Genomic DNA, 24,681 nt, shown 5'->3' on the forward strand with positions numbered 1-24,681 from the left:
CTTTGTGTTAGATGATTTTGCCCAACTATAGGCTACTGTGTCATGAGTACATTTAAGGTAGGCTAGGCTAAGCTATGATGTAGGTTAAGGTGTATTAAATGCACTTTTGACCTAAATACAGTATTTTCAACTTATGTTGCGTTTATTACGATGTAATCCCAACTTAAGTCAAGGAGCATCTATGCAGCTACAGTAATTCAAGGCAGTGTGGTATGACTGCAAGGATGGACAAACATTTCAATGTAACAAAACAAAGTCCAGAAACAGATCCACCATTATGGTTAATTGATTTTTTACTAATTGGCAAGGTAATTTAATGAGGAAAGGATAATTCTTTCAATAAACAGTGTTACAATGACTGGATACTTGTATGGGGGGAAAAAAGAACCCTGATCCATAATTCACAACACACATATCAATTCAAGATAGATCACAAATATAAAAATATAAAGTTTATATAATAAAGCAGAATATCTGAAATCTTGGGGTTAAATTGGAGAGAAAAAATATCAAACATAAAAGAAAAAATAAATTTGACCTTGTCAAAATTTAAAACTTCTATTCATCAAAAGACATAAAGAAAATAGTCAAGCCACAGACTAGGTGTAATATTCTCAATACACATATCTGACGAGAGACTTGCATCTAGAATGTATAAAGAATTTCTATGACCCAATTGTAGCTATCAGGGATATACAAATTAAAACCAAAATGAAACATCACTACACCCATTGGAATGGTAAAAAAGGTAAAATACTGTCAACACCAATATTTGTAAAGATAGGAGGTACCAGAACTCTCATTCATTATATTCATAAATTGACAAATATAAAAACTGCTACAGGTAGGGCAGTCTTCCTTAGAAAGGGACCGTGGGCATGACAGAGATCAATATTAATCTGTCCATTATATTCCTTAACTGTAAAATGGAGACCATATGTTCCACCAGCTTCACTTGGTAATTATGATACATGGCCATTAAGAGACTCAAATGACTCCATTTCATCAATTAATACGCCCTGTCAATTCTACTTCTAAGGTATCCCATGTTCTATCCAATTTCATACCACTATCATAATTTAAGTGTTCATAACTCTCTATAATATTTCAATAATCTAATTGGTCTCAGTGCCTATAGTAGAAATTGCAGATTGGCTCACCCAATTTCTGTTCCCTAGGAAGGCTGAGAAGCTTTAAAAAAAAACTTCATTTCCCTAACTCCCTTGCAGCTGGAGTTCCACCTGCAAGTAGCCAGAACTTAGAAGTAAGTTAATTTGGTTCTGGCAAGTAGATGCACTTCCACAAGATTTGGAAGGTGACAGTGATGTAGAGGCCAGCGTCTTGTCCCTCCTGTTACTTCTGTTTACAAGGGAAGTCATGGAAATATGGCCTCCATTCCTCATTGTTCCATTTCTCATTCTCCAAACAACTAAGCAGTTGTAGTGATTCTTGATTGGAGCTTCCTTCTTGCTGGATCACAGGTACATGAATATATTCTTGAACACAGAGTTGAAAATCACTTGTCAATAAAGTTTGAAAAAAGACATTCGTTGTTTCTTACCATCTCCCTTTAAGGTAGAAAAAGAAAACAATCTCACCATTTCTACTTTGTAAGTAGGAAAACTAGGACTCTAAATAAGCTCAAAACATACACACACCCAGTTCAGTAAGACCACCAAAAAGGGGTACAGGTCTTTCCATTCTGGTGAAAACTAAACCCTTGTTTGATGAAGTCTCCACATGGTATTCAGTTTCTAGTACTAGAATAACATGTAGGTGACATCTGCACTACTGAAGCCATTTTGTTTGGATCACCAGAGTTTAGGTAAGACTACAGCATAATGGAAAAGAAAAAATATTAAAAGAAAAAATTATATTGATATTCCTATAATTTTTAATCTACTAAGTAAAAAAGCAAGGTGTAGAACACTGTATATGCTATGCTATCATTTGTGTAGGAAATTATTTAAAAATAGGAATTTGAATAGGACTTAAAAATCTCTGGAAAGATTCATAAGAAATGAGTATCATGAATTTTTTCTGAGGGGAACCAAGTAGCTAGGATGATGGTGGAAGGGTGACTTTAGTCTTTACCTTACGTACATTAGAATTTTGAACTGTGACTATATTAACTATTTAATAAACAAAACACATATAAAAATAAAAAAAAAGATGCAATGACAAAGCCTGAAAACAGAACAATTGTTACACACAAAAGAATCAGTTTTGTGCATTTTATTTAATAAATTTAGGCCATAAAATATTGTAACTTAAATCTCTTCTATACACTATATATTCATATAACCTTGGTGGCCTTGTTGGCCTGGAGTAGATGCTTACTAGGAAGTTTTTCCATGGCTTCTTTTTAAAATCCTCAGTTATCGTCTCCTTTTTAAATAAGGATTGTATCTGCAAAGAAAGAAATGGGGTTAAATGATATTTAGATAAGGGACGGTATTTCTTTTGAAGGTAAAGGACTTTCAAACTGTAGTCACACTTTGGCAAATAGGATGGGAATGACAATTTTGTCCTTAGGATCAGATATTAAGCACTGACATTTTTATTTTCATTTATCCCTTTGATGTTGCTTTGATGAAAATATGGTAAAAACAAACAAAAAAATCAACAATAACAAAAATCCTGTAAAGCTTTAAAATAATTAATGAAAACAGTTTAAAAATGAAGGTATGTTTACACTTCTTTCTGTATGGCTTCAAAGATCCCCATTCCTCCCCATAATAAAAGCATATCATTTGCACAAAAGAGCATAATCTACTTAAATGTGATTAGCACTTTACAACATTTTCTCCTACAGCAGTTAAACAAATATGGCTGAACAACCCATCTCATTTGACTAATGAAAAACCAGTATTGTTTGTCAACATTTTTTTTTTTGAGATGGAGTCTCTCTCTGGAGTGCAGCGGCACGATCTCAGCTCACTGCAGCCTCCGCCTCCCAGGTTCAAGTGATTCTCCTGCCTCAGCCTCCTGAGTAGCTGGGATTACAGGTGCATGCCACCACGCCTGGCCAAGTTTTGTATTTTTAGTAGAGATGGGGGTTTCTCCATGCTGGCCAGGCTGGTCTTGAACTCCTGACCTCATAATCCGCCCACCTCAGCCTCCTAAAGTGCTGGGATTACCCGGCCTGTTTGTCAACATTTTTACCAGCAATTTATACTGTCAATTATGAAATTAGAGAATCAATCTAATTGGCTGCAAAATAGACTCAAAAATAAAGAATTTCTTCATTCTGTCTTCTCCCCTAGCTGATATCTACTTCTAATATAGTATTTTATTGGTATTTCAGAGGCAATTATTGTAATAGGTTTGTTAGGCCTGCAGGAATGCTGAAAATATATTAAATCAGAATTAAATTATAATCACAAAGTACAACTCTAAAACCTCCCTCAAAAACCTGCTTTGAAACTTTAATCCAGCCTTTTGTTTTTATGCATGTGCCAATTAAAACTAAACAAATGGTCTGGCATTTTACTTAATTCAAAACTCAATTGTAATTCTACTCACAGCTGAAAAATCTCACAAATCTATACAACAATTTCACACAATTCAGGAACTGTCTTTTTGCCTGAATGCCCCCATACAATTTTTTTTTTTTTTTTTTTGAGATGGAGTCTCGCTCTGTCGCCCAGGCTGGAGTGCAGTGGCGCGATCTCGGCTCACTGCAAGCTCCGCCTCCTGGGTTCACGCCGTTCTCCTGCCTCAGCTTCCCGAGCAGCTGGGACTACAGGCGCCGGCCACCTCGCCCGGCTAATTTTCTGTATTTTTAATAGAGACGGGGTTTCACCGTGTTAGCCAGGATGGTCTCGATCTCCTGACCTCGTGATCCGCCCGCCTCGGCCTCCCAAAGTGCTGGGATTACAGGCGTGAGCCACCGCGCCCGGCCACAAATTTTAAGTATCTTATAATATAACCTAACCCCAAATCTTGATGCTATATCCAATAAACCCAACTGAGAAGTGCTTAAGTAATAAAAATAAACACTTGTGTTAGGTGAAGGGACTAGGTGTCTATGAGGACAGAAGAAACAAATTCTTAATTTTTATGAACAGAACTAAATTTTATATACATCTCTCAAAGGTACATGAGAAAGCTGAATCAAACTTTACCTAAAAAGATCATCAGCAAGAGACTCTTCTTTTGCATGTTGATTTTGTACCTGTCAAAATTAACATAATTTCAAACATTTGCTCAGTGGTGAATACATAGTTAATGAATTGCTATAGTGATAAGTCACTGTCATCTTAGAGATTTCCACGTCCTGGAGGTCATCAAGTCTATGAGTTCTTGCCTCTACAATATTTCATTCAACCGATCCTCTATATTTTCACTCCATGCTAAGATTATTACAAAAGGGCTCTAATTAAACAGCTTTCTCCCACCAATCTCCACTCAAAGACAACCAATAGTATATTGCTAGCTTGCTGAGTTTTTAAACACTCTTTCCAGCAAAACCCTTTTACTAAAAGAGATTTCAGTGCTTGGGGGTCAGACCACTGATGAGACTGAGAGGGCAACATTTACCCCACCTTCAACTAGAGCAGCTCCACAGTTAAAGGGGTTCCTGTGTTCTTGGTCCCAAATCAGGGCTTAGAAGCTGCTGCTAAATTACCTCTCCTCTGAAGTCCTTTTAAATACAAACTCACTAAACTCCTACAGCATCTTACAGGGTCAGAATCAAAAACTCCCTGTGCTGAGTGCATCTTCCTAAAGTCCAGTTATGCCCCTATCATATGCCATTTGAAACCCTTCGTGACTTCTCCCACTTACCAAGGAAAACACAAACCCTTGCATTTGACCCGCTGAAATGTGCAAGTCTCTTCATAACCTGGTTCCATTTTACTTTCCTAATCACTTCTCAGCCTCCTCTTCATGGACTGTGTATGCCAGTTAAAAGTGAATCACACAAAAAAGAAAAAACCAAAACCAAAACAAAACCCCAGAATCATCTCCTAATAAATATCTTGTGACCTATCTGCTTTTGTTCATGTTTCTCCCTCTGCCAAGGAAGTTAATTCCTTTTTTTCCCTCTTCCCACATGTAACCATCTTTAAAGGTATATTCATTCGATACTTACTTAGTGCCTACTATGTTTCAAGGAACATGTTCTTCCCCTCTTTAGCAAAGGCTTCCTGATCCCTTTCTTTTAAAAATAATGCCTGCTATGAAGAACTCTCCCAAAACTTCAGCTACAGAATTCCCAGGATGCTTATCAATTTCTACCTTCTGTTATAATTATTTATATTTGTACCCTATCCTCTCTAAAAGACCAGAAGTTCCTTAAATACAGATGAAGTCCTGACTTAATGTTTTTGATAGTTTCTTGGAAACTGGAACTGTAAGTGAAATGACATACAGCAGTTCCTTGAATCATGTTGTTTTGTTGTAACGAGAAAAAATACTGGTTATGTCATTTCGCTTAAAGTTGCAGTTTCCAAAAACCTATTGACAATATTAAGGACTTAACTGTGTTTACTTTTACTGTTACTAACTTACATTTGAATGCTCCCAGATACTATCTTAAACTCTCTATGTGTGTGTGTATGTGTATATATATACATAAAATCTCACTTAATCTTCATGTAACTTCATTACTGTTATACTATTATCTCAGTTTTAACCAATGAGGTAACAGAGACTTAGGTTAGGTAAACCTGCAGAAGATAGGGGAACTCAGATGGAATAGCTGGGATTTGACCAGGCCTACCTTATTAAAAGCACCAGCTCTTAACCAGGCTGCCTCAGGACTTCTGAATCTCTAGAGGAAGCCTACAAGAGTGACTTGCAGGGATTCGATCTTACAGACTGATTTTTCTATCATATAGTGAAACAAAATTACATCTTATCTTTTCATATTTTCTAATAGGGATAGCAAAACATAAATGGGAAGACATAATTTTAATAAAACAGCCGTCAAAATAATTACTGATATCATTTTTCTAAATAGAGGTTTCCTGGGGAATAATTTTAAAGTTGTAGCATAGTAAAGAAAAACCAGTGAGGAGAAAGCAGTTTTATTTCATATATTTTAGTAAAAACATATAAAATAGTATTAAGAAACAGAAATGCCTCATATTACTGGCATTTTTCAGAGGTCTGAGATAACTACTACTCACAGTCTTTCAAATTCAAATCAGGTTGGATACAGTTCAAGTAATTTTTATGTTTGATGTACATAATAAAAATATCCTAAATTCAAGGGAACTTAAGGAACTGATGCAGTGATTATGAAAATTAAGACTGGTGGGTCTGCAGCAGAGGTAGAGAAAGAAGGGATAAAAAAGAAAAATAGGAAGGGAATATAGAAAAAGAATAGCTGCAGCAAACAGGGAAATGAGATGGCAGTACAGAACATTTACGTAAATAATCAGTAGCCACGCAGCAAAAGAAAGTCCAGTCTGTTATAGAGTAAGTCCTATCAATAGCAACTAAAATGATTCTAGCAAAAAGAGAAGTGATTTGGTGAAATCATCTAGAACACAATCCATCTAATTCCTAATGAAATAAGCAAAAAATAGAAAAAAGTCAGCAACTGTATGATGTATCATCATTCTCTCAATTTCTCCCATCTAAAAGTAATAAGATAAAACTCAACAGTGTTAATTAATCAAGGGGAAGAGTTTAAGTCATGTCATACACTTAAAAAGTGCAGCTGTGCAAAGAGCCAAATGATTCTGATGCAACTGATTCCTAATACTGTCTCAATCCATTAAAAGTGCTACACAACTGGTCAAACCTGAGGAGTCTTACTAATGCCCCAAATTTGGGGAAAAGGTAGCCTGAACAGGGAAAACAATTGCCAGCGGGCTGCTGGGAAGGGACTAATGGTGTAGAAGGTGAAGAAGCAGGGCTGACACTGACCAAATGCATAGGCTCCAAGGACGCCTAACAAATTAGGTAAACCTACTAATGCTAGGTTATTCTCTTTTAGATAGGGCACACTCCCTGGTATAGGACATTTAATTAAAATCCCAGGAGACAGCTAGACCAAGCTGCACACAGCTCCAGCTGAGCCTTTCCTCTCCCAGATTCAATGTCTCAGACAACAGAAACTAGATGGGACATGCCATGTGCCACTGACTGTTTCAGCATGATGCCATACTGACAGTGAGGCATGAGGGAATTCTCTTCTTTAATTTTTATTTTATTTATCATTATTATTTTTGAGATGTGGTCTTGCTCTGTCACCCAGGCTGAAGTGCAGGGGCTCAATCATGGCTCACTGCAACCTTGACCTTCCAGGCTCAAGCAATCTTCCCACCTCAGCCTCCTGAGTAGCTGGGACTATGGGCACATGCACTACCATGCCCAGCTAATTTGTTGTGTTTTTTTTTTGTTTTTTTAATTTTCATTTATTAATTTTTTTGTAGAGACAGGGCCTCAAGATGTTGTGCAGGCTAGTCTTGAACTCCCGGGTTCAAGGGATCCTCCCGCTCCCAAAGTGCTGGGGTTATAGTCATCAGCCACACCATTGTGCCTGGCTGAATTCTGTTCTTATGGGCAAGATAAGAATGTTAGAAGTAATTTTGATTATACTCAATTTCTGTCTCGCAAACTGGCTTCTGAATGTAATCCCTGCATAAGACGGCATCTGATCCTTTATGTAGCAAACAGAATATCTGGATAAGACATTTCCCTTTACTCAAGTGAAGACGAAAAACAGGAAAGCTACTCCATCTACTAGAGGAAAAAAAAAAAAAAAGGGATATTGGAACAGAACATGCAAAAAACAGATAACGAACCTAATCTGCAGGAAATAATAATCCATGAATAAAAAGTAAAATAGAAACATGAAAGCAATGAAATACTGACAAGAAAATCAGATAATAGAACAATGAAATGAAAAAAAGAACAAATGCTAAGTAAAAGAATCATAATACCAGCCTTTCAGAATTAAATAAATTAGAAATAGCTAACACTTTCCACTGTTATAAATGATTTATATGTAGTATCTGATTTAATCCTCACATGTCTGTGAAATAAAGATACTATTATTATTCTCATTCTGCACAGATGGAAACAGAGAAATTAAGTAATTTGCCTAAGGTCACATACTTGGTGAGAAACATTACAGACACACCTGAAATGTAAATTTTTGATACAGTGAAAGAGCCTAAGAAAACCACAGTGAATGCAGAAAAAATAGATGTGGACGACAAAGGTAATCCAATAAAAGGATAGTTATGTCTTAAATATAGAGAGCCCACCAAATATAAAATATTTAAAATATGTAATAGAAAAAAGTTCCTTGAGAAAGAGAATTACACCTGCAAATCAAAACAGCATACTGTATGTCAGGAAAAACTAATGGAGAATGATCAACACTGAGATGTATTCTGAGTGTTACTGGCTTTCAAGCTTAAGAAAGATGACTGTGGTCATGCATGCAAGTCACCTAAAAAGGGGAAAAATAGGACTGGCATAAGGTAAGGGAGGCTAGGTGGGAGGAAGTACTAATAATGTCCTCACTTTTCACTGTAGGGAGCCAACAAATAATTGTATGTGAAGTTAAATATGAAGTTTGAAACAACTACAATTCCGACTTACAATGATTTTTACAGTTTTCCTCCTTAATATTAGACAGATCTCACAAAATAAAATATCTTGGAGGGAAGAAACATTTATAGAAATTCAGCTATGCCTTCAGTTTAACTTCCACCTATCAATGTCTCTCCCTTCCTTCCCAGTCTGTCCCTGCCTCTCACTACTCCTCAGTGAAGAGATGTCTGGAATATTCTTCACTTAACTGTTTAAACAGGTAATTTCTGGGCTTTAGGTTTTCACATCTTCATTCTTTGTGTACTGCCATATTCTGTGGAATGCACGTTACAAAATAATAAAGCCAATTATTCTTTCAAAAAAGAGAAGGAGAAAGGATGTGATTTCCATTCTTTCATTTTTTAAAAATAAGTATCCTGAGTGACCTTAACAACTCTACTTTCATAAGTGACTTTCCTAAATAACCCTTATTTTAAAATAACTGATAAAAAAGCATTTTTAAAAGTGAATTACACTATACCCACTATAAAGCAAAATAAGGAACCCTGAGAGGTTAGCAAGGACCACAGTCAGCTTTTGCCTTGCCCTATGAGTATCTGCAAGTCATGAAAAACCTGAACTCTGCTTTAATGTCTATGTGGGGTATGAGTGATATGAAAGAAAACCCAAGATGGTGACTTCAATAAAAGACCCAGCACTAAAAGAAGAAAGAGAAATAAACCTTGTAACACAGGAGGAGCTAGCAAAGAAACTTGCCCATCTTCATTCTGGCACTTAGTGAAGGAAAGAAATAAAAATCTCATTTGAAGTTTCTAATGATAAGCTGGCCTTCATTCACTCCGGCTTCTGGTCCAAATATTAATACATACTAACTGTCTGGGTGATTCAAAGAATCACAAGAAGAGATTTTAATTTAAAGTGGTCTCATATTGGTAGAAGACTCGAAGATAGAAAACACACCTTTTCTAGAGGAAATAAATCTGAACTTAAGACTCAAGAAAACCCTACAGATCGAGTTCCAAAGAAAACAATCAGTTCATATTCAAAAATCACAAAGCACAAACCTGAAAACAAGGTACCATAAGAGCAGAAAACAAATCAAACATTTTAGGTAATGGTATCATTAGGCAAAGAATATAAAAGGGGAAGCTTGAAAAATAGCAAGGAACAAGAAGATTTAGAAAGAAACAAAACAGACTTCCAATAATGAAAAAATAAATGAATGGATGCAATGCCAACTAGAGCTGAAGACAGAAGTAGTAAATTGGAAGATGATCTGCAGCAGTTGCCAAAAATATAACCCAGAGAAACAAAGAAATGAAATACACAGGAAAGGCAAATGGAAAAGAGAATTTAACTTACGTTAAATTGGAATTCCAGAAGGAGATAATGGGGAAAACAGCAAAAAGGTAACTAATATTCAAGAAAATGAATGAGAAATTTTCAGAATTGTTGAAACACAATCCCCAGATTTAAAAAGGCAAGTCCCTTGACATACACTTAAGTGATATATTTGTAATATCCTCCACATTCTTTTAGTTTCCCTTAATTTTTTGTGGCTTTTATCTCCCCCTTTTCATTAGGATGTAAACTGAATTTCTTAGGTCTCACTTTTTTTTTTTTTTTTAACAAAAATAAATTTAGTATTCTTTTAAAGAAGTGTTACGGAAGGGTATAGATTAATGCTCTGTAACTCAGGAATTTTCCTGAACGAATGACTTTATGTCACTTATTTTGATTTGTTTTTAAGAAAAATTTGCTTGAAGGCCACCATAATGGATCAAAGTGCAATTTAAACAAGTTTCTGGGCCTCACTTCCTACTAACCTCCATTTCCTGCCTTAGCCACTCTTCTAGTTCTGTATTCTTTCGAGCATGATGAGCTATTAGATCTGATCCTCCAATGATGTGTGGAAGTTTTCCTGCTCCAGGATATGTGACCTATTGAATAATAAAAGTAGTACAGTAAAACATATTAACAAACAAAAATGACCATTTTTAAAAAAAGATTAAAAAGCAAAGATGGTAAATCATGCATAAGTGCCAAAGATGTTTATATTCTACAAATAAACGTGAGAGCAGTAACTCTGTTCTAAACCCATCTATTTTTGCCCTTATCTTTTATAGCTATTACTATATACAAATCCGGACATGTCATGGGATTTATGTATTAAAAATAATTTAACACTTTTAATTTGGAGTTTTTATTTTAAAATAGCCTTACCTTATCATTTAACAATTAAAGCAACTCAAGATGAACACAAACACTAAAATTCAAAGCACTGTATTTTGTTCTAATGACTTCAAAGCTTAAGCTCTTTCTAATACTGATGAAAATTTAAATCTTTTTCAAAACTTTCCAGGTCACAGAGTCCAAGCAGGAGACAGATGTTGGGGATGCCAACAATTTATACTTTTAATTGATATTTTAATTGTTTACAAGAGGTGCTTTAAGAAAAGAAAATTCCATGTGAAAATGCCCATCAAGATCATTGTTAATACTTGTTATTAGTTAATAACATTGTTAATAGTAACAGTTCCTTAATATTTGTAACATGCTTTTAAAATTCCAATATATGAAGTAGAAAGAGAATTTTAAATTTATTTTCACCCCTAAGCAGTATTTTAAAAGTTTTAAAAATGCCATGTCATTGATTTGGAGGGTTTTTTGTTTGTTTTGAGACAGGGTCTCACTCTGTCACCTAGGCTGAAGAGTGCAGTGTGAGGAGAGAGAAAATCACCTGGTGACCATGGAACAGGCCCCAGAGACAAAACTTCTTCTCTGAGCAATTTAGAAGGGGGCAAAGACCAACCGGTGACCATCAAACAGGCTAACCGGAGGCAAAACTCCTTATCTGGGGAATTCAGAAGTAATCAAACTTCCCTAGTATCTAAAGTCAGCTTCTGATTCTAGGCCTCTTTCAACTTTTATAAGTAACTAAAATTTTTATACATCTCTGGAATGCCATGCTGAAACTCATTGTACAATCCCAAGCTCCCACCTTAAGGTCCATAAATGCTCCTAAGGACAATCCGCCACGGTGTGCTGCTCAGTGCTCTCGCTGAGGCGCCCCTCTGCATTCTTCTGCAGTGTTCTTCCTTTCTAATAAACTTGCCTTTTCCAAATCTATACTGTTGTCGGTAAATTCTTTTTACCCACCCGCGAGTTGACCACTTCCTGGTGCTGGGGCTCTGATACCTGGCCCAGCACAGTGGTGTAATCTTGGCTCACTGCAACCTCCGCCTCCTGGGCTCAAACGATCCTCCAACTTCAGCCTCCTGAGTACCTGGGACTATAGGCAGACATCACCATGCCTAGCTAATTTTTATATATTTTTTTGTAGAGATAGGGTTTCACCATATTGCCCAGGCTGGTCTCGAACTCCTGGGCTCAAGCCATCCACCTGCCTTGGCCTCCCAAAGTGCTGGCATTACAGGTGTGAGCGACCAGGCCCAGCATTATTTGGAGATGTAAAGAACTCAGACAAATTCCTGCATTAATATCAACCCAGTTAAACATCTTCCTATAGAAATTTTGGATTGGATTTCTTCTATAGTTTCAGAACAGATTACTTGGTTAAGGATAGCAGTATTTTTAAACATTTTAAGTATTTCCAAACCACTTTCCAGAGATTTATATTACTTCATACTTCTTCAGTTGTTAATAAACCACTCTGTGCCAGTAGTGAACATTACTGCTGTTTCTTTGTAAAACTATAAAAAAAGTATTTTGAATTTTGATTTAATGAGATCTTGTAACACAATATTAAACATGAAGTAACCATGAAGTAAGAATGCCTTTGTGCTATTCATGAGCCTCAGATATAGGGTGAGAAAAAGTAGTGTTAAACAAAAAGGTATCATGGTGCCATTTAAGTGGAAGGTATTTCCATCTTCTGCTCTAAGCAGAAGAGATTCTTCCCATCAAATGGAGTTCAGAACCCTCTAGGTACTATTATAGTAGGCAAAAAAACTAATTTAACTGTGAAATGTTAATAGTAAATGCTCACAGTAGAGAGAAAAATCTCTACTACCTCACAGTCATGGCAAGATCATGTTATAGAGGAAAGCAGTTTTCCACAAAAATTACTTTTGAGGAATTACTATACTCTGATCAAATGGAGAAGTAAAGGCTAGCAGTCAGAAGTAGGTCTGGAGCAAGAAGCAAATGTAAGACAACAAAAGAATACCTACCAGATAGAAGTCTTTTTTTAACCATTACTGATAAAATAAGTATCAGTTGCTTAATGAGCAGAAACTCAGGTCTGATGATCATACTCAGCATATATATTTATATTGTTTTATATGTAAATATAGACTATAGTTTGAATTATTGAATATGCTTAGTTATTTTAAATACATTTTAATCTTCATAAAGTCCTGAGCTAAAGAACCTCTTCAAGTAGTTGTAGACCAATATTAGACTAACAGAGAAGATCCTGTGATTATCAACAAAAACTTCCTGCTTAAGGTAGAGAAAACCAGGTAAAGAGCAACCTCTAAAGAATTCAATCTTGATGAAATCTATTTCATTCTAGGTGTTCAATATATTCATTAACTAAGTTCATGTCCTTCCTAGAGGAATTTTTTAAAGCATTTTAAGCAGAAGACATAATATCAGTTTTCAACATAAGCTGCTTTTATCTTTGTTTAGCATCACTGGTATCTCTAAAAACATTTCAAACACTGACCTGTTGTGATACAGTTGAAATACCCACCTTTTTGAATTTCTTGAAATTTTTTAGTTGACCATAATCATCATTTATGCCAGATGGATTTCTGGAAGTAGAGTTTTTAATCACCAGTGATCTAAATTCAGTCAATAACAGCTTTTTTGGAAGCATCTCACTATCATCCTGAAGTTTGTCATTGTTCTTAAACGGGGTTAAGATGGATAGGTAAGAAAGAGAAGAAATAACAAAGAAAAGTCACTCGTCATTTGGGAATCTATAGAAAAAAGTTAAAATACCTGAAAAAATAGTAAAAATGTTTTATTTCTCGTACCTGAAATTTGTATTTGGAATCAAATCATATCTAATTCAAAATAAGAAAATTACTTACTCAAATGCTCTATAACTTTGGAAACATTTATAACATACTCATCTGTGACAGAAGGCTAAAAACTGTGAAGTTATTTTTAACCTAGTAGTTATTCTAATAAATATCATCTCAGTAAACAATTTACCTCCACATATATATTTTATTGACACAAAATCTCCGCACTGTTTGCTTTTCATTAAAATTGTACACTGAGATTATAATATATCCTGTTGTACAGGTCCTCATCTACTTTTCTTAAACATTTGGGATTCTCAATAGTTTGTATCTTTTATTATTCTTAACACCTCAAAAAAGTCAATCATCAATTCTGGACATACTATCTCATTAATTGACAAGCCATTTTTAATTCAAGATTAATAGCTGTTAAATTTGCCTCAAGAGTCCTTCCTGTTATCTTTCAATTGCTGGATGAGATTCTTGGCTTCATGTCATTTACTATTAACTAGTCAGTTACACATCAACATTATAACAGCTGCTTAAGGTTGACATCTTAGTTCTTTTAACTGCTGTAACTATGTAATTAATATGCAAGTTGCTAATAGGTCTAAGATAAAAGCAGTCAAAAAGAAAAAAAAAGGGGAAAGTCAGAAAAAAAGATTCATCTGATAGTGACAGAATGTAATCAGCACATTATTAAGAACAGCCTAAACTCTGAGTTTACAAATATTTCCCATCCATTACTCTATCTGATATAAATCCTGCTAGAAAACTATCAACCTCATTTTATAGAGTATTTGAGGTTCTTAAATGTGAAAATGACTTGTTTAAGGCCACATACCTAAGGAGTAGAAGGCAGGGAATTATACCCTGGCTTCTCTCTATACTCTTTTCAACTGCATCATGGTTATAATACGATCTATCCAGGCCGTGCATGGTGGCTCACACCTGTAATCCCAGCACTTTGGGAGGCCAAGGCAGGTAGATCACCTGAGGTCAGGAGTTCCAGACCAGCCTGACCAACATGGAGAAACCCCGTCTCTACTAAAAATACAAAATTAGTCAGGCGTGGTGGCGCATGCCTGTAGTCCTAGCTACTCGGGAGGCTGAGGGAGGAGAATAGCTTGAAACCAGGAGACAGAGGTTGCGGTGAGCCGAGATCACACCATTGCACTCCAGCCTGGGCAACAAGAGTGAAATTCCGTCTCAAAATAAATAATACATAAATAAATAAATAAACAAAATAATAATAATAATAATATGATCAATCCATTTCAAGGCACAATCATGAAGTAAGCCATAATTAGGAAACAGAAATAATCCTAAGAATGTAAAATGACAAAAATTGATGAGATGACAGCCTCCGTAACCCAAATCTGTATAAAAATTAATGAAACATTTCTCACAGATATTTCTTTAGTTGACCATAGTGATTCTTCCTTGAGTTCACATTTCTTCCCAATTTCATTTTCTTGCTAAAGAAATAAAATAAAAAATACCGTTCATAGGAGTTATAAAATGGTATGTTTCTATCACTTTTTGGCCTTTTGAATAAGATGAAGTGTAAAATGGTTCCTTTCTAAAAACTTAAGAGATATTCATGTTATGTATGACCAGGCATTTGGCTTTCAACTGTCTTTCCAAAAGAAATTATGAGATGAAAATATATATTGAAAGAGATACTGCAGTATCAGGACAAAGAATTGGAAGCAATCTAAATCCATATAAATCACATGCTTAGAGAATATTTAACAATATGGGAAAATGATCATAAGTAAATTTAAAAAATGACTACAAAATTGCACTAACAGTCTGCAAAATAAAATGTAAAGAGAAAATACCAAAACATTAACCATGGTTGTCTGTAGATGGTAGGATTATCAACAAAATGTCAGTTTGTTTTATTTTCTACTTTTAAAATCAAAAAAGAAACATTTTAAAAGAATTCAAGTTTACAATAGTATCTTAAATCACACTTAAAGAAGAAACAGTTACTTCAACTGTTTAAGGTATTTGTCTGCAATAAAAGTGAAGACTGCCTTGTATATTACTCACAGTATCTTTCGCATTAACATATCTGGATCATGTCCTAGATGGAACAATATTACATAAATGGGTAATGATTTCAGTAAAAACTACAATTCTCTTGGATGCAAAGTGGGGCACATAACATTTTACATCACATTTTCAGTGATACAGCAGTAAGTCATAAAAGTTTTAAAAACGAAGTTGGAAAGGGCAGAAAAACAAATGTACTTTGTGCTTGCCTACAGAGTAAAGAGGATATTTTAATCAACAGGATTAAATGTATGTTTCAAGCCTATCAAGTGCCATTTTACTTAGGCTGAGTACTTTCACATATCATTTACGGAAAGTTGTTATCACAATCAGAACATTTTACTCCCTTTATACATAATCAGAATACAAACTCCCTTTACGCACCTTCTCCCCATCCTGCCCTACTCTCTCAAAGTTGCTCTTCCTCCTGAGCAAGTTTTGATTTTCCCACTCAGAGAATCATACAAACTACCTAGATACTCAGATTATAAGCTTGGAAATTATCTTATATTCTTTCCTATCTATTTATTTCCCATATAAGTAAACCACCAAGTCTTGGGGATTCTACCTCAATGCCTATCAAACTTCTCTTCTCAAACTGCCTTTCACGGCAGATGTCCAATGCCTACAGTAATGGAATAACTGAGTGAATTGCACAGTGAAAGCTAACAAAAGGAACAGTCAAAAGAGCATGGTAGACCTACGTTTAAGTCCGAGTTGTCAAACCTAGCTACGTGACCTTGGCAAGTTACTTAAAAACTCCCACTGTCAGTTTCCACACGTGTTCAATAGGTATATTTAACTGCTGCATTGTAGGGTTGCTGTAAATATAATAAAGGTACCCAATAAGTGGTAGCTATTACTATGGGGTACTGGAAAATGCTGTAGTTTTAAGAATTTACTACTGGGTATTGAAAAAATGCTATATAAAAATGCTTGACTTGACAAAGGAGAGTGGAATGAAGTGAAGAGGAAATATACTATAGACACAGCAGGTGCTGTTAAGGAGAAGAATGTTAAGGATCTTGAGTCAGTTTTGCATTTTATGGAGACTGGGAAACTGAAAGTAAGGCCAAGACTCACGCACAGCTATCATTCATATAGGGATAAAGTCCTAGGAGGAATATTAAGCTAATAGTTTTCCATTTCAGCTGACAGGAAATCTTACAGACATGCTATAATCTAAATTTAGAACCAAAAACAGAGAAATAACAGTTCTACCATCAACATCTTTTGGAAAGCTTTCTGAAATATAGCTAAGGATTCCAACACCAAAGAGAAGTATCACATTTTTTGCCTTCAAAAAACTGCCCCAAAAATTTTTCAATAAACGATTAAGAAGTATTTTTCTCTGACAGTCACTTCTGTAGCTAAAAAAATTAAGCACCAATTCCTTTAATCCATGAGATTAACAAGGACTTTCAGACAAATTCTTAAAATAACAAAAATAAAATAATTTAAACCAACCCCACATTGAGTAAGGTTGATGGATTTTATCAATGTCAATTTCCTGGTTGTGATACTGTACTGTAGTTATGCAAGCTGTAACAATCAGGAGAAATTAGATAAAGGGTTCACTGTATGTGAACAAACAATTATCTCAGTTTTTAAAAATAACCTTACATTGAAAACAGAAATACTTTTGTACCTATTACAGATTCTTACTAAAAATATTATAGTGCTGGAATACAGTGATTTAACTTGTAGTAGTCATCCCCATGGTATCCCTGGGGAACTGGTTCCATGACTTCCCATGGACACCAAAATCCATGGATGCTTAAGTCCCTGATAAAAAATAGCATAAATTTTGCATATAACCTAGGCACATCCTCTCATATACTTTAAATCATCTCTAGAATACTTATAATACCTAATACAATGTAAGTGCTATGTAAGTAGTTGTTATATTGCATTGTTTAGGAAATAATAATTTTAAAAAAGTTTGTGTATGTACAGACGCATTTTTTTTTCCCAAATACTTTCAATCACAGGTTGGTAAAATCGGAGGATGTGGGACCCATGGATACAGAGGGCCAACTGTATCTCAATGAGAGATACCGCAATTAAATTGCTATTCTCTCTCCAAAAGCCTACAACAACATATTTTGTACTGTAATTTTCATTTAGAATGTCATGAATTCTGAAACAGTAAAATAAAGGAAAAATGGAATTATGCTATGGAATCATAGGGCAAAATAAAATAATTGTATTTCCTGATATCATTATACCTCATATAAACCTTACATATTAAATGAAAGTTCTGGTCTATGAAAGACTGTTTGATGGCTCCCATGTCAAGCGTGTATAGTGCTCAGTTCTTGTCTTTCCCTGTCTGTGCTCTAATGCCCAGTGCCCTGAGTGACATAAGCCCTGGGAGAATGTGCAGTGAAAATAGGTCTTCAGGAAGATTAATTAGCAGTCATCCAGGATGAGCCAAAGAGAGCTGTTACAAACTAAAACCACAACCATTTCCAGACAGATTTGTGGCCACCATAGCAGTGGACTAATCTGGGATGGAATTTAAGGGAAAAAAAAGTGAGGTGGCGGTAGCTACTTAAAAAAAGATTAAAGTCACTTTGGGAGGCCGAAGCGGGTGGATCACGAGGTCAGGAGATTGAGACCATCCTGGCTAACATGGTGAAACCCCATCTCTACTAAAAGTACAAAAAATTAGCCGGGTGTGGTGGCGGGTGCCTGTAGTCCCAGCTACTAGGGAGGCTGAGGCAGGAGAATGGCATGAACGCAGGAGATGGAGCTTGCAGTGAGCAGAGATCGCGCCACTGAACTCCAGCCTGGGCGACAGAGAAAGACTCCGTCTCAAAAAAAAAAAAAAAAAAAAAAAAAAGATTAAAGCATGTACTAGGACAAGAAGACTAAAGAAAATAACATGTCAGAGAAAATCAGAGAAGAGAGCACAGCAAGGGAAATGCATTTCCAAAGCTGTGGCCAAAGTAATGTAAAAAGTGCCTAACTTTCTAAACACTTACATGTAATATTAAGTAACCTGAATACAGATTCTGAAAAGTCTGGAACTAAAGTAACAATGTAAATCCATAATGCAAGAGAATAAAGATAGGTTTATAAACATATGTAAATGTATTAAACTTAGCAAATGATGTCTTGGATTTCAACAAATGTCACATTAAACTAATTTACCTAGCTCTCCACCATAGTAGGAATTGCTACAGAAGTGACTTATAGAACATATAAATCTCTTGTTTCACTTAGTGCATCTGTGAAATGAGAGTAGTTTTAAATCCTTCACAATAAAAAAAATCCCTCTGTCTCTGAAGTTCTCACTCTGGCTGCAAATGGAATCTGATAATTCAACATTCATTCTCTCTTTCTTCCTTAAATACAACTCTTTATCAGGGACAGCAATGTGCCAAGTTTAAAACATTTCCAGACTCTTCTAGATCGAGGATAGAGACTGGCTAAATTATATTCAATTCTGGCCAATAACAAAAGTTATTAAGTTGGGTTTCTGAGAAAGCTCCTTAGAAAATAGGGAGGAATCTAGCTGGAAAGGTCTTTACCCTGTCCCCTCATCATCACATTCTTCCTCCCTGGAAAGTAGACTTGATGGCTGGAGGTATCCTCTCAAAGAGCAGAAAGACAGACACCTAGCAAATTAATACCATGGGAAGCAGCTCTGATTATCTACTTCCAGGCTACTTTTATAGGGGGAAAAAAGATCCTATCTTATGGAAGCCACTGATTTTAGAATTTTTAAAAATATCAAGGGAATTCTTAGCTAACACAGTGAGGGAACTTATCCTGGGAAGGAAAATCAGATATACTGAATGAAAATCTCTGGGGCTCCGGCCTGGGAATCTATATTTTCAAAAAGCTTACCAGCTGACTCCAATGCAGCTGGTCCACAGAAGGGCATTTAGGATCACTCAGAAGAAGTAACAAATAATGGGGATTCCCTTGCCTATATGAAGATAACAATACACAAGCCAAATAGGACATAGGTTCTGCTTTTTGAATAGTAGTTATAGATTTATAAGGTCCTTGATACACACTAGGTTCTCAACTGCTTAGCTAATAAACTATAACTTCCATTCACTTAATCCTATCCTTTCGCCTATTCCTGTCCTTATTCTGCAGGTGTTATTAGAGAGAATGACCACAGCCATGAATGAGTGGAGCTAATGAATCCACGTTGGAGATCAGAATATTAAAGTTTTACTTCATCAGGTCTGTGCTCTCATCTAAAGAGCTAACAAATCTACAGATAGGTCAACTTACTGATGTATACAAAAAAGAAAATAATCTGAGGTGTTTTCATAGATCAAAGTGGGTAAGACAAATTATCAACCGTCATGAAAATAGACAAGGACATTACAAAACCTAAATGAAAATGAAAATTCCTAGTGATGTTATATCCTAAAAATTTATTGAGTAGATACTTTGTTTTACTAACTTCATCTTTCTGTGCCTGTTTCTTATACTGAAGCATCTCCTACACTTATCATCATAGCCAAATGTCTTTTATAATAGTACAGCCTAATTTGGAAATCTAGTAAAACAATCTCATATGAAAGTTTAATCTGTGGTCATTTATTTTACACTACTGAAGAATCACTGTACTTTTAACATTTAACATTTACCTTATCAACCAACAAATTCCTACAGTACTGAGTGTTAAAGACATTAATGGATGCTCATACTGTCAATAGAAAATCGAAAGTACCTGTTAGCATTCTAAGCTTCTATGTACTATACCTCTCATTTAAAATGTTACTTACAGATATTTTGCTACCTTCTGGTGCTGCCTCATCACTGAAAGTGTCATTTGTTTCTATATCCATCCTTGGCCTTTTTCTAATATTGACATCTTCTTCTTGTTTTTGAACTTTCACATCAATTTCTAACTCTGGTTTTGTGTCCTTGAATAACTGTTCCAATACTTCATCTTCTAGGGCCACATCATCCATTTCTCTTTTTTTATTTGATCTTAGCTTTTCTGGAGCATGAGATTTACTGGCAGAATTTTTCACAAAAGATTTTAAATCTGTATCTGTAAATAAGTTATTGTCTGAGTCTGTGTCCACAGGCTCATTCTCAGATAGATGCTGCTCCTTATTTTTCCATAATGAGGGTGTAGCAGGTTGTGTTTGTTCTAAAAGAGAACAAGACATTTCTATTCTTGCTGATTTGCATGAAGACATTTCTTGATTTTCTTCATCCCTTTCCCTTAGATTTAAAAAAAAAGAAGAAAACAAAACAAGAAAATGAACACAGCTAAGTAACCTTTTAGTTTGGCAATATTCATCACTCCCTCCATTCAGTTCACAATGTACTCTTGATTTTATTAACAATATTACTGGAAATCAACAAATAGACCTTTGAAAACAGTGCAGAACTCACATACATTCTGCTGTTTTGATAGAACTGATGGACCCTGTGGCTAAAGCAGTATGGTCATCTCTATCTTCTCTGCTTAAGTTGCATTAGTTGATAAATTACAGGAAAAGGCAGAAAAATATAAAAATACAAAGAAACTGTTGCCAGGAGACAGCAGCTTACTTTATAATATAGTAAGGTTGTGGGCAGGGAAAATTACCCTGGGAATACAATCTGATGGGTTAATGAGAGATGGATTCAAGACAATAAGAGAGACTAAATCTACAATACAGTACTGACTGTATACTGTAAATGCTATGTGAATATATCACTAAAAGTTTCCTATACAATACTGTATCATTCATTCAATAAATACCGAACACTTTATGCAAACTGTACTAAGCCCATAGAGGACACAAAGACCTGGGACTCTGTTCTCCAGGAGTTTACTGGATTCATGCTGAACTAGAACAGTCAACCTAATGTTCTGTTAACACTAATTTAATGCCAAGGTACTGGAAAAACCAACCAATCAAGAGGTTTTTGTAATAATTTAGGTGGTCAGAGTTTGAACCTGGCAATAGATGGAAATGGAGGGATTGATAGACACTGAAAATAACAATCAATAACAATGATTTCAGGAGCCAGAGGACAAAGAGTCAAAAATTGTAACAACGTAAAAGCTATTTTACTAAAAAACAAAACAAACAAACAAACAAAAAAACCACATTTGGTGAGAGGACAGAAAAAGTTTTTAGGTCTATTACTGGGGAAACAGCATGAAACCCCTGTGGAAAAGAAGTAAAGCTTAAAGGAAATGTTAGGGCCACATATGTTGATTGTCAGTAATAAAGTCTCAAAACCTGAAGGTAGAGTATAAAGAGCAGTAGCGGGAAGAACAGAAGTCCTCCAAAGTTCATACAGAAATGGGAGAAATAACATCATCTTTTCTGAGAAGCTTAACAGGGACGGCACAAGACAAAAGGCAGTAGTAGCTAGAGGAAGAAACCAGGTCAAGAGAAGGTTTTCAAAAATAAAGGTGTGACTAAACTTTTCAAAACAGAAGAAAAAAATCTAGGATGATCAATATATTCAAAACATGGAAATTGAGAAAATAATTGATGGAATATGGTCCTAGAGGGAGTGACAGCGGTTCTCAAGGAAAACCAGCAGAAATGTGATTTTAGAACTGAGACCGGGGGTTAGTTCTTATTGAAGAGAATTGCGGCAAGTAAAACAACACGTAAGTACATGCATAGAAGGAGATGAAGGAGAAACTGTCTAGTGGCTCTAGTCAAGGAGATCAGGGACATTTCTGAGAGGGAAAGGGGTCAAAAAGCCGCAGCAGGAGAAGCGTACTTAATCAGAACAGACTAAAGACAATACCATTGTACAACAGTATAAAAAACTTCCATATTTTTTTTCAGAGACATGAGTGAAGTTATCAAAAACAGACCTTTTTTTGGTAGATGGCTGAAAGTAGTTTCTGATGGAGTTGGTCTGCTGCTGCTGAGAAGCCCTATCTTTACTTTTATTTATACTTGGCAATTTAGTTGGTGAAAGCTGATAGTTTGGGATTCTCATCTTAGCCAAAGTATTTGATACCATACTATTATTATTAGAGCTTGTTTTGCAGGACTCCTTTACAGTGGGTGCGTCTTGTGAAAGCATTCTGAATTTTTGTTCCATTTTGGAGACTTTGATTTCTTTTGGCCTTTCACTCAAATCCCTGTAGAAAAAGAAAAGAATGTAAGGTAAATAATCACGTTTACAGCACCTTTAATATAGAAACAAAGATCGTTAAATAGTTCTAATGTAATATAACCTTAGAAGATAATTTTTAGACAAAAATACACTGAATATATTTTACCATCCCAAGAAAGCAACTCCTTTATTACCTAAGCATCCTGTGGAAAGACGATACCTTACTCTTCTTCACCCCCTATAGCACATCTTATTGCTCTACTACAGACGACTGACAAACACACACAGAATACCAACTTAGGATAGCCTATTATAAGTTAAACTAGGTGATAATCCTAGGCAATTTCTGTTTTGTTTAAAAATTTTAAATTATTCCCATATAAAATCACTATTATTGTACTTTCCTTATTAATTATTATATTATAGTACCTTTTTATTAAAAATCAGAATAAAATCACATATAAGATATTCAGGTCACTGTAAATGAACTGATATCATTATTTCAGCCAGATGACAGGCTCGAGAATAGAACAGAATTCTAGATTACCAGAAAAATATTTTCAACATACATGCACAGAGTATACTTTTATACACTTTTTACAAAGTATGGTTAAATTAGACACTGCCTTTGCTATTCTTATTTTACAGAAAAAAAAAAACAAAAACAAGAGGTCAGGCTGTCATTCAAGCAACTTCCAAAACCTTAACAATTTCTCTTGAAAAAGTTAAATCTGGCCTCAATATGAGTGTAGCAAAAATTAAAATAAATATGGTTTAATATAGTGATATCTTAAGTATCTTAATATGAACACTTCATTATGTCATATTTAAAATAAAAAACATACGGTTATAAATAGAAAATAACAAATAATATAAAAGCGCTAACCCCTTCCATTCAAAAACACAAAACAAAATCCCTCTTCAGATAAAGAACCATAGAAAAACTATCTTTATGGACAACTATTAACTATTTAAATAGCTAGGTAGACACATATAAAGTATCTTCAAAATTACAAGTAATATTCAAATATAGGCAACATCATACAATACAAATACATGTATTTCAACCTTATCTCACCAGTTACAAATAAGTTGAACAATTCTTTCCAGTCATCCATGTACATTTGCAAGGAATAAAAAAACTATCCTAAGACAGGAGTTGCCAAACTACAGCCTGTAGGCCAAATCTGGTCTGCCACTTATTTTTATAAATACAGTTATTAGAACACAACACTTTCAATTACAGTCAGACACTATATAACGATATTTCTGTCAACAATGGACTGCAACATATGATGCTGGTCCCATAAGATTATAAAGGAGATGAAAAATTGCTATCACCTATTGACAGCACAGTGCAACCCATTAAGTGTCTATGGTGATGTTGGTGTAAACAAACCTATGCTGCCAATTGTATAAAAGTATAGCACAATAGCACATACAATTCGGTACAATACATAATACTTGATAATGATAATAAATGACTATGTTACTGGTTAATGTATTTACTATATTATACTTTTTATCATTAGAATATACTCCTTCTTATAAAAAAATAACTTTAAAACAGTCTCAGGCAGTCCCTTCAGGAGGGATTCCAGAAGACGACATTATTATCATAGGAGATGACAGCTCCATGTGTGTTAGTACCCCTGAAGACCTTCCAGTGGGACAGGATGTGGCAATGATTGCGATGATCCTAACTCTGTGCAGGCCTAGGCTAACATGTATGTTTATGTCTTTGTTTTTAACAAAAAAAGTTTAAAAAGTAAAACAAAATTTAAAAATTTGAAAACAGAAAAGCTTATCGAATAATATGAAGAAAATATTTTTGCACAGCTATACAATATTTTAAGTGTTTTAAGCTAAGTATTATTAAAGTTTACAGAGTACAAAAGTTACAGTAAGCTAAGGTTAATTTATTATTGAAGAAGTTTTTCTGTATATAAATTTAGTGTAGTCTAAATGTAGTGCTAATAAGGCAACAATCATGTACAATTATGTCCTAGGCTTTCACATTCACTTACCACTCACTCACTGACTTACCCAGAAC

The 24,681-nt window shown here is 35.1% G+C and overlaps 1 protein-coding gene across 7 annotated transcripts in view; it reads right to left on the bottom strand.

Moving 5' to 3' along the window:
- NBN (nibrin) overlaps positions 1–24,681 on the bottom strand; it is a 56,660-nt gene that overhangs the window by 4,574 nt on the left and 27,405 nt on the right. For 3 of the 7 annotated variants that reach the window (XM_032760004.2, XM_058444340.1, XM_058444342.1), the window contains exons 10-17: positions 22,381–22,653; positions 20,327–20,774; positions 14,921–14,989; positions 13,235–13,390; positions 10,344–10,457; positions 4,128–4,177; positions 2,341–2,409; positions 271–1,568 (exon numbers count right to left, since the gene is read on the bottom strand). In XM_032760004.2, the coding sequence (XP_032615895.1) occupies positions 2,379–2,409; positions 4,128–4,177; positions 10,344–10,457; positions 13,235–13,390; positions 14,921–14,989; positions 20,327–20,774; positions 22,381–22,653 (1,141 nt within the window). In that variant the 3' untranslated portion in view covers positions 271–1,568; positions 2,341–2,378. Of the gene's footprint in view, positions 1–270; positions 2,410–4,127; positions 4,178–10,343; positions 10,458–13,234; positions 13,391–14,920; positions 14,990–20,326; positions 20,775–22,380; positions 22,654–24,681 lie in introns of those variants that run through there. The other 4 variants (XM_032760005.2, XM_032760006.2, XM_058444341.1 and 1 more) reach the window with 4 other exon arrangements.

This window comes from Hylobates moloch, unplaced genomic scaffold, assembly GCF_009828535.3.
Source record: "Hylobates moloch isolate HMO894 unplaced genomic scaffold, HMol_V3 SCAFFOLD_9, whole genome shotgun sequence".
NCBI lineage: Eukaryota > Metazoa > Chordata > Mammalia > Primates > Hylobatidae > Hylobates > Hylobates moloch.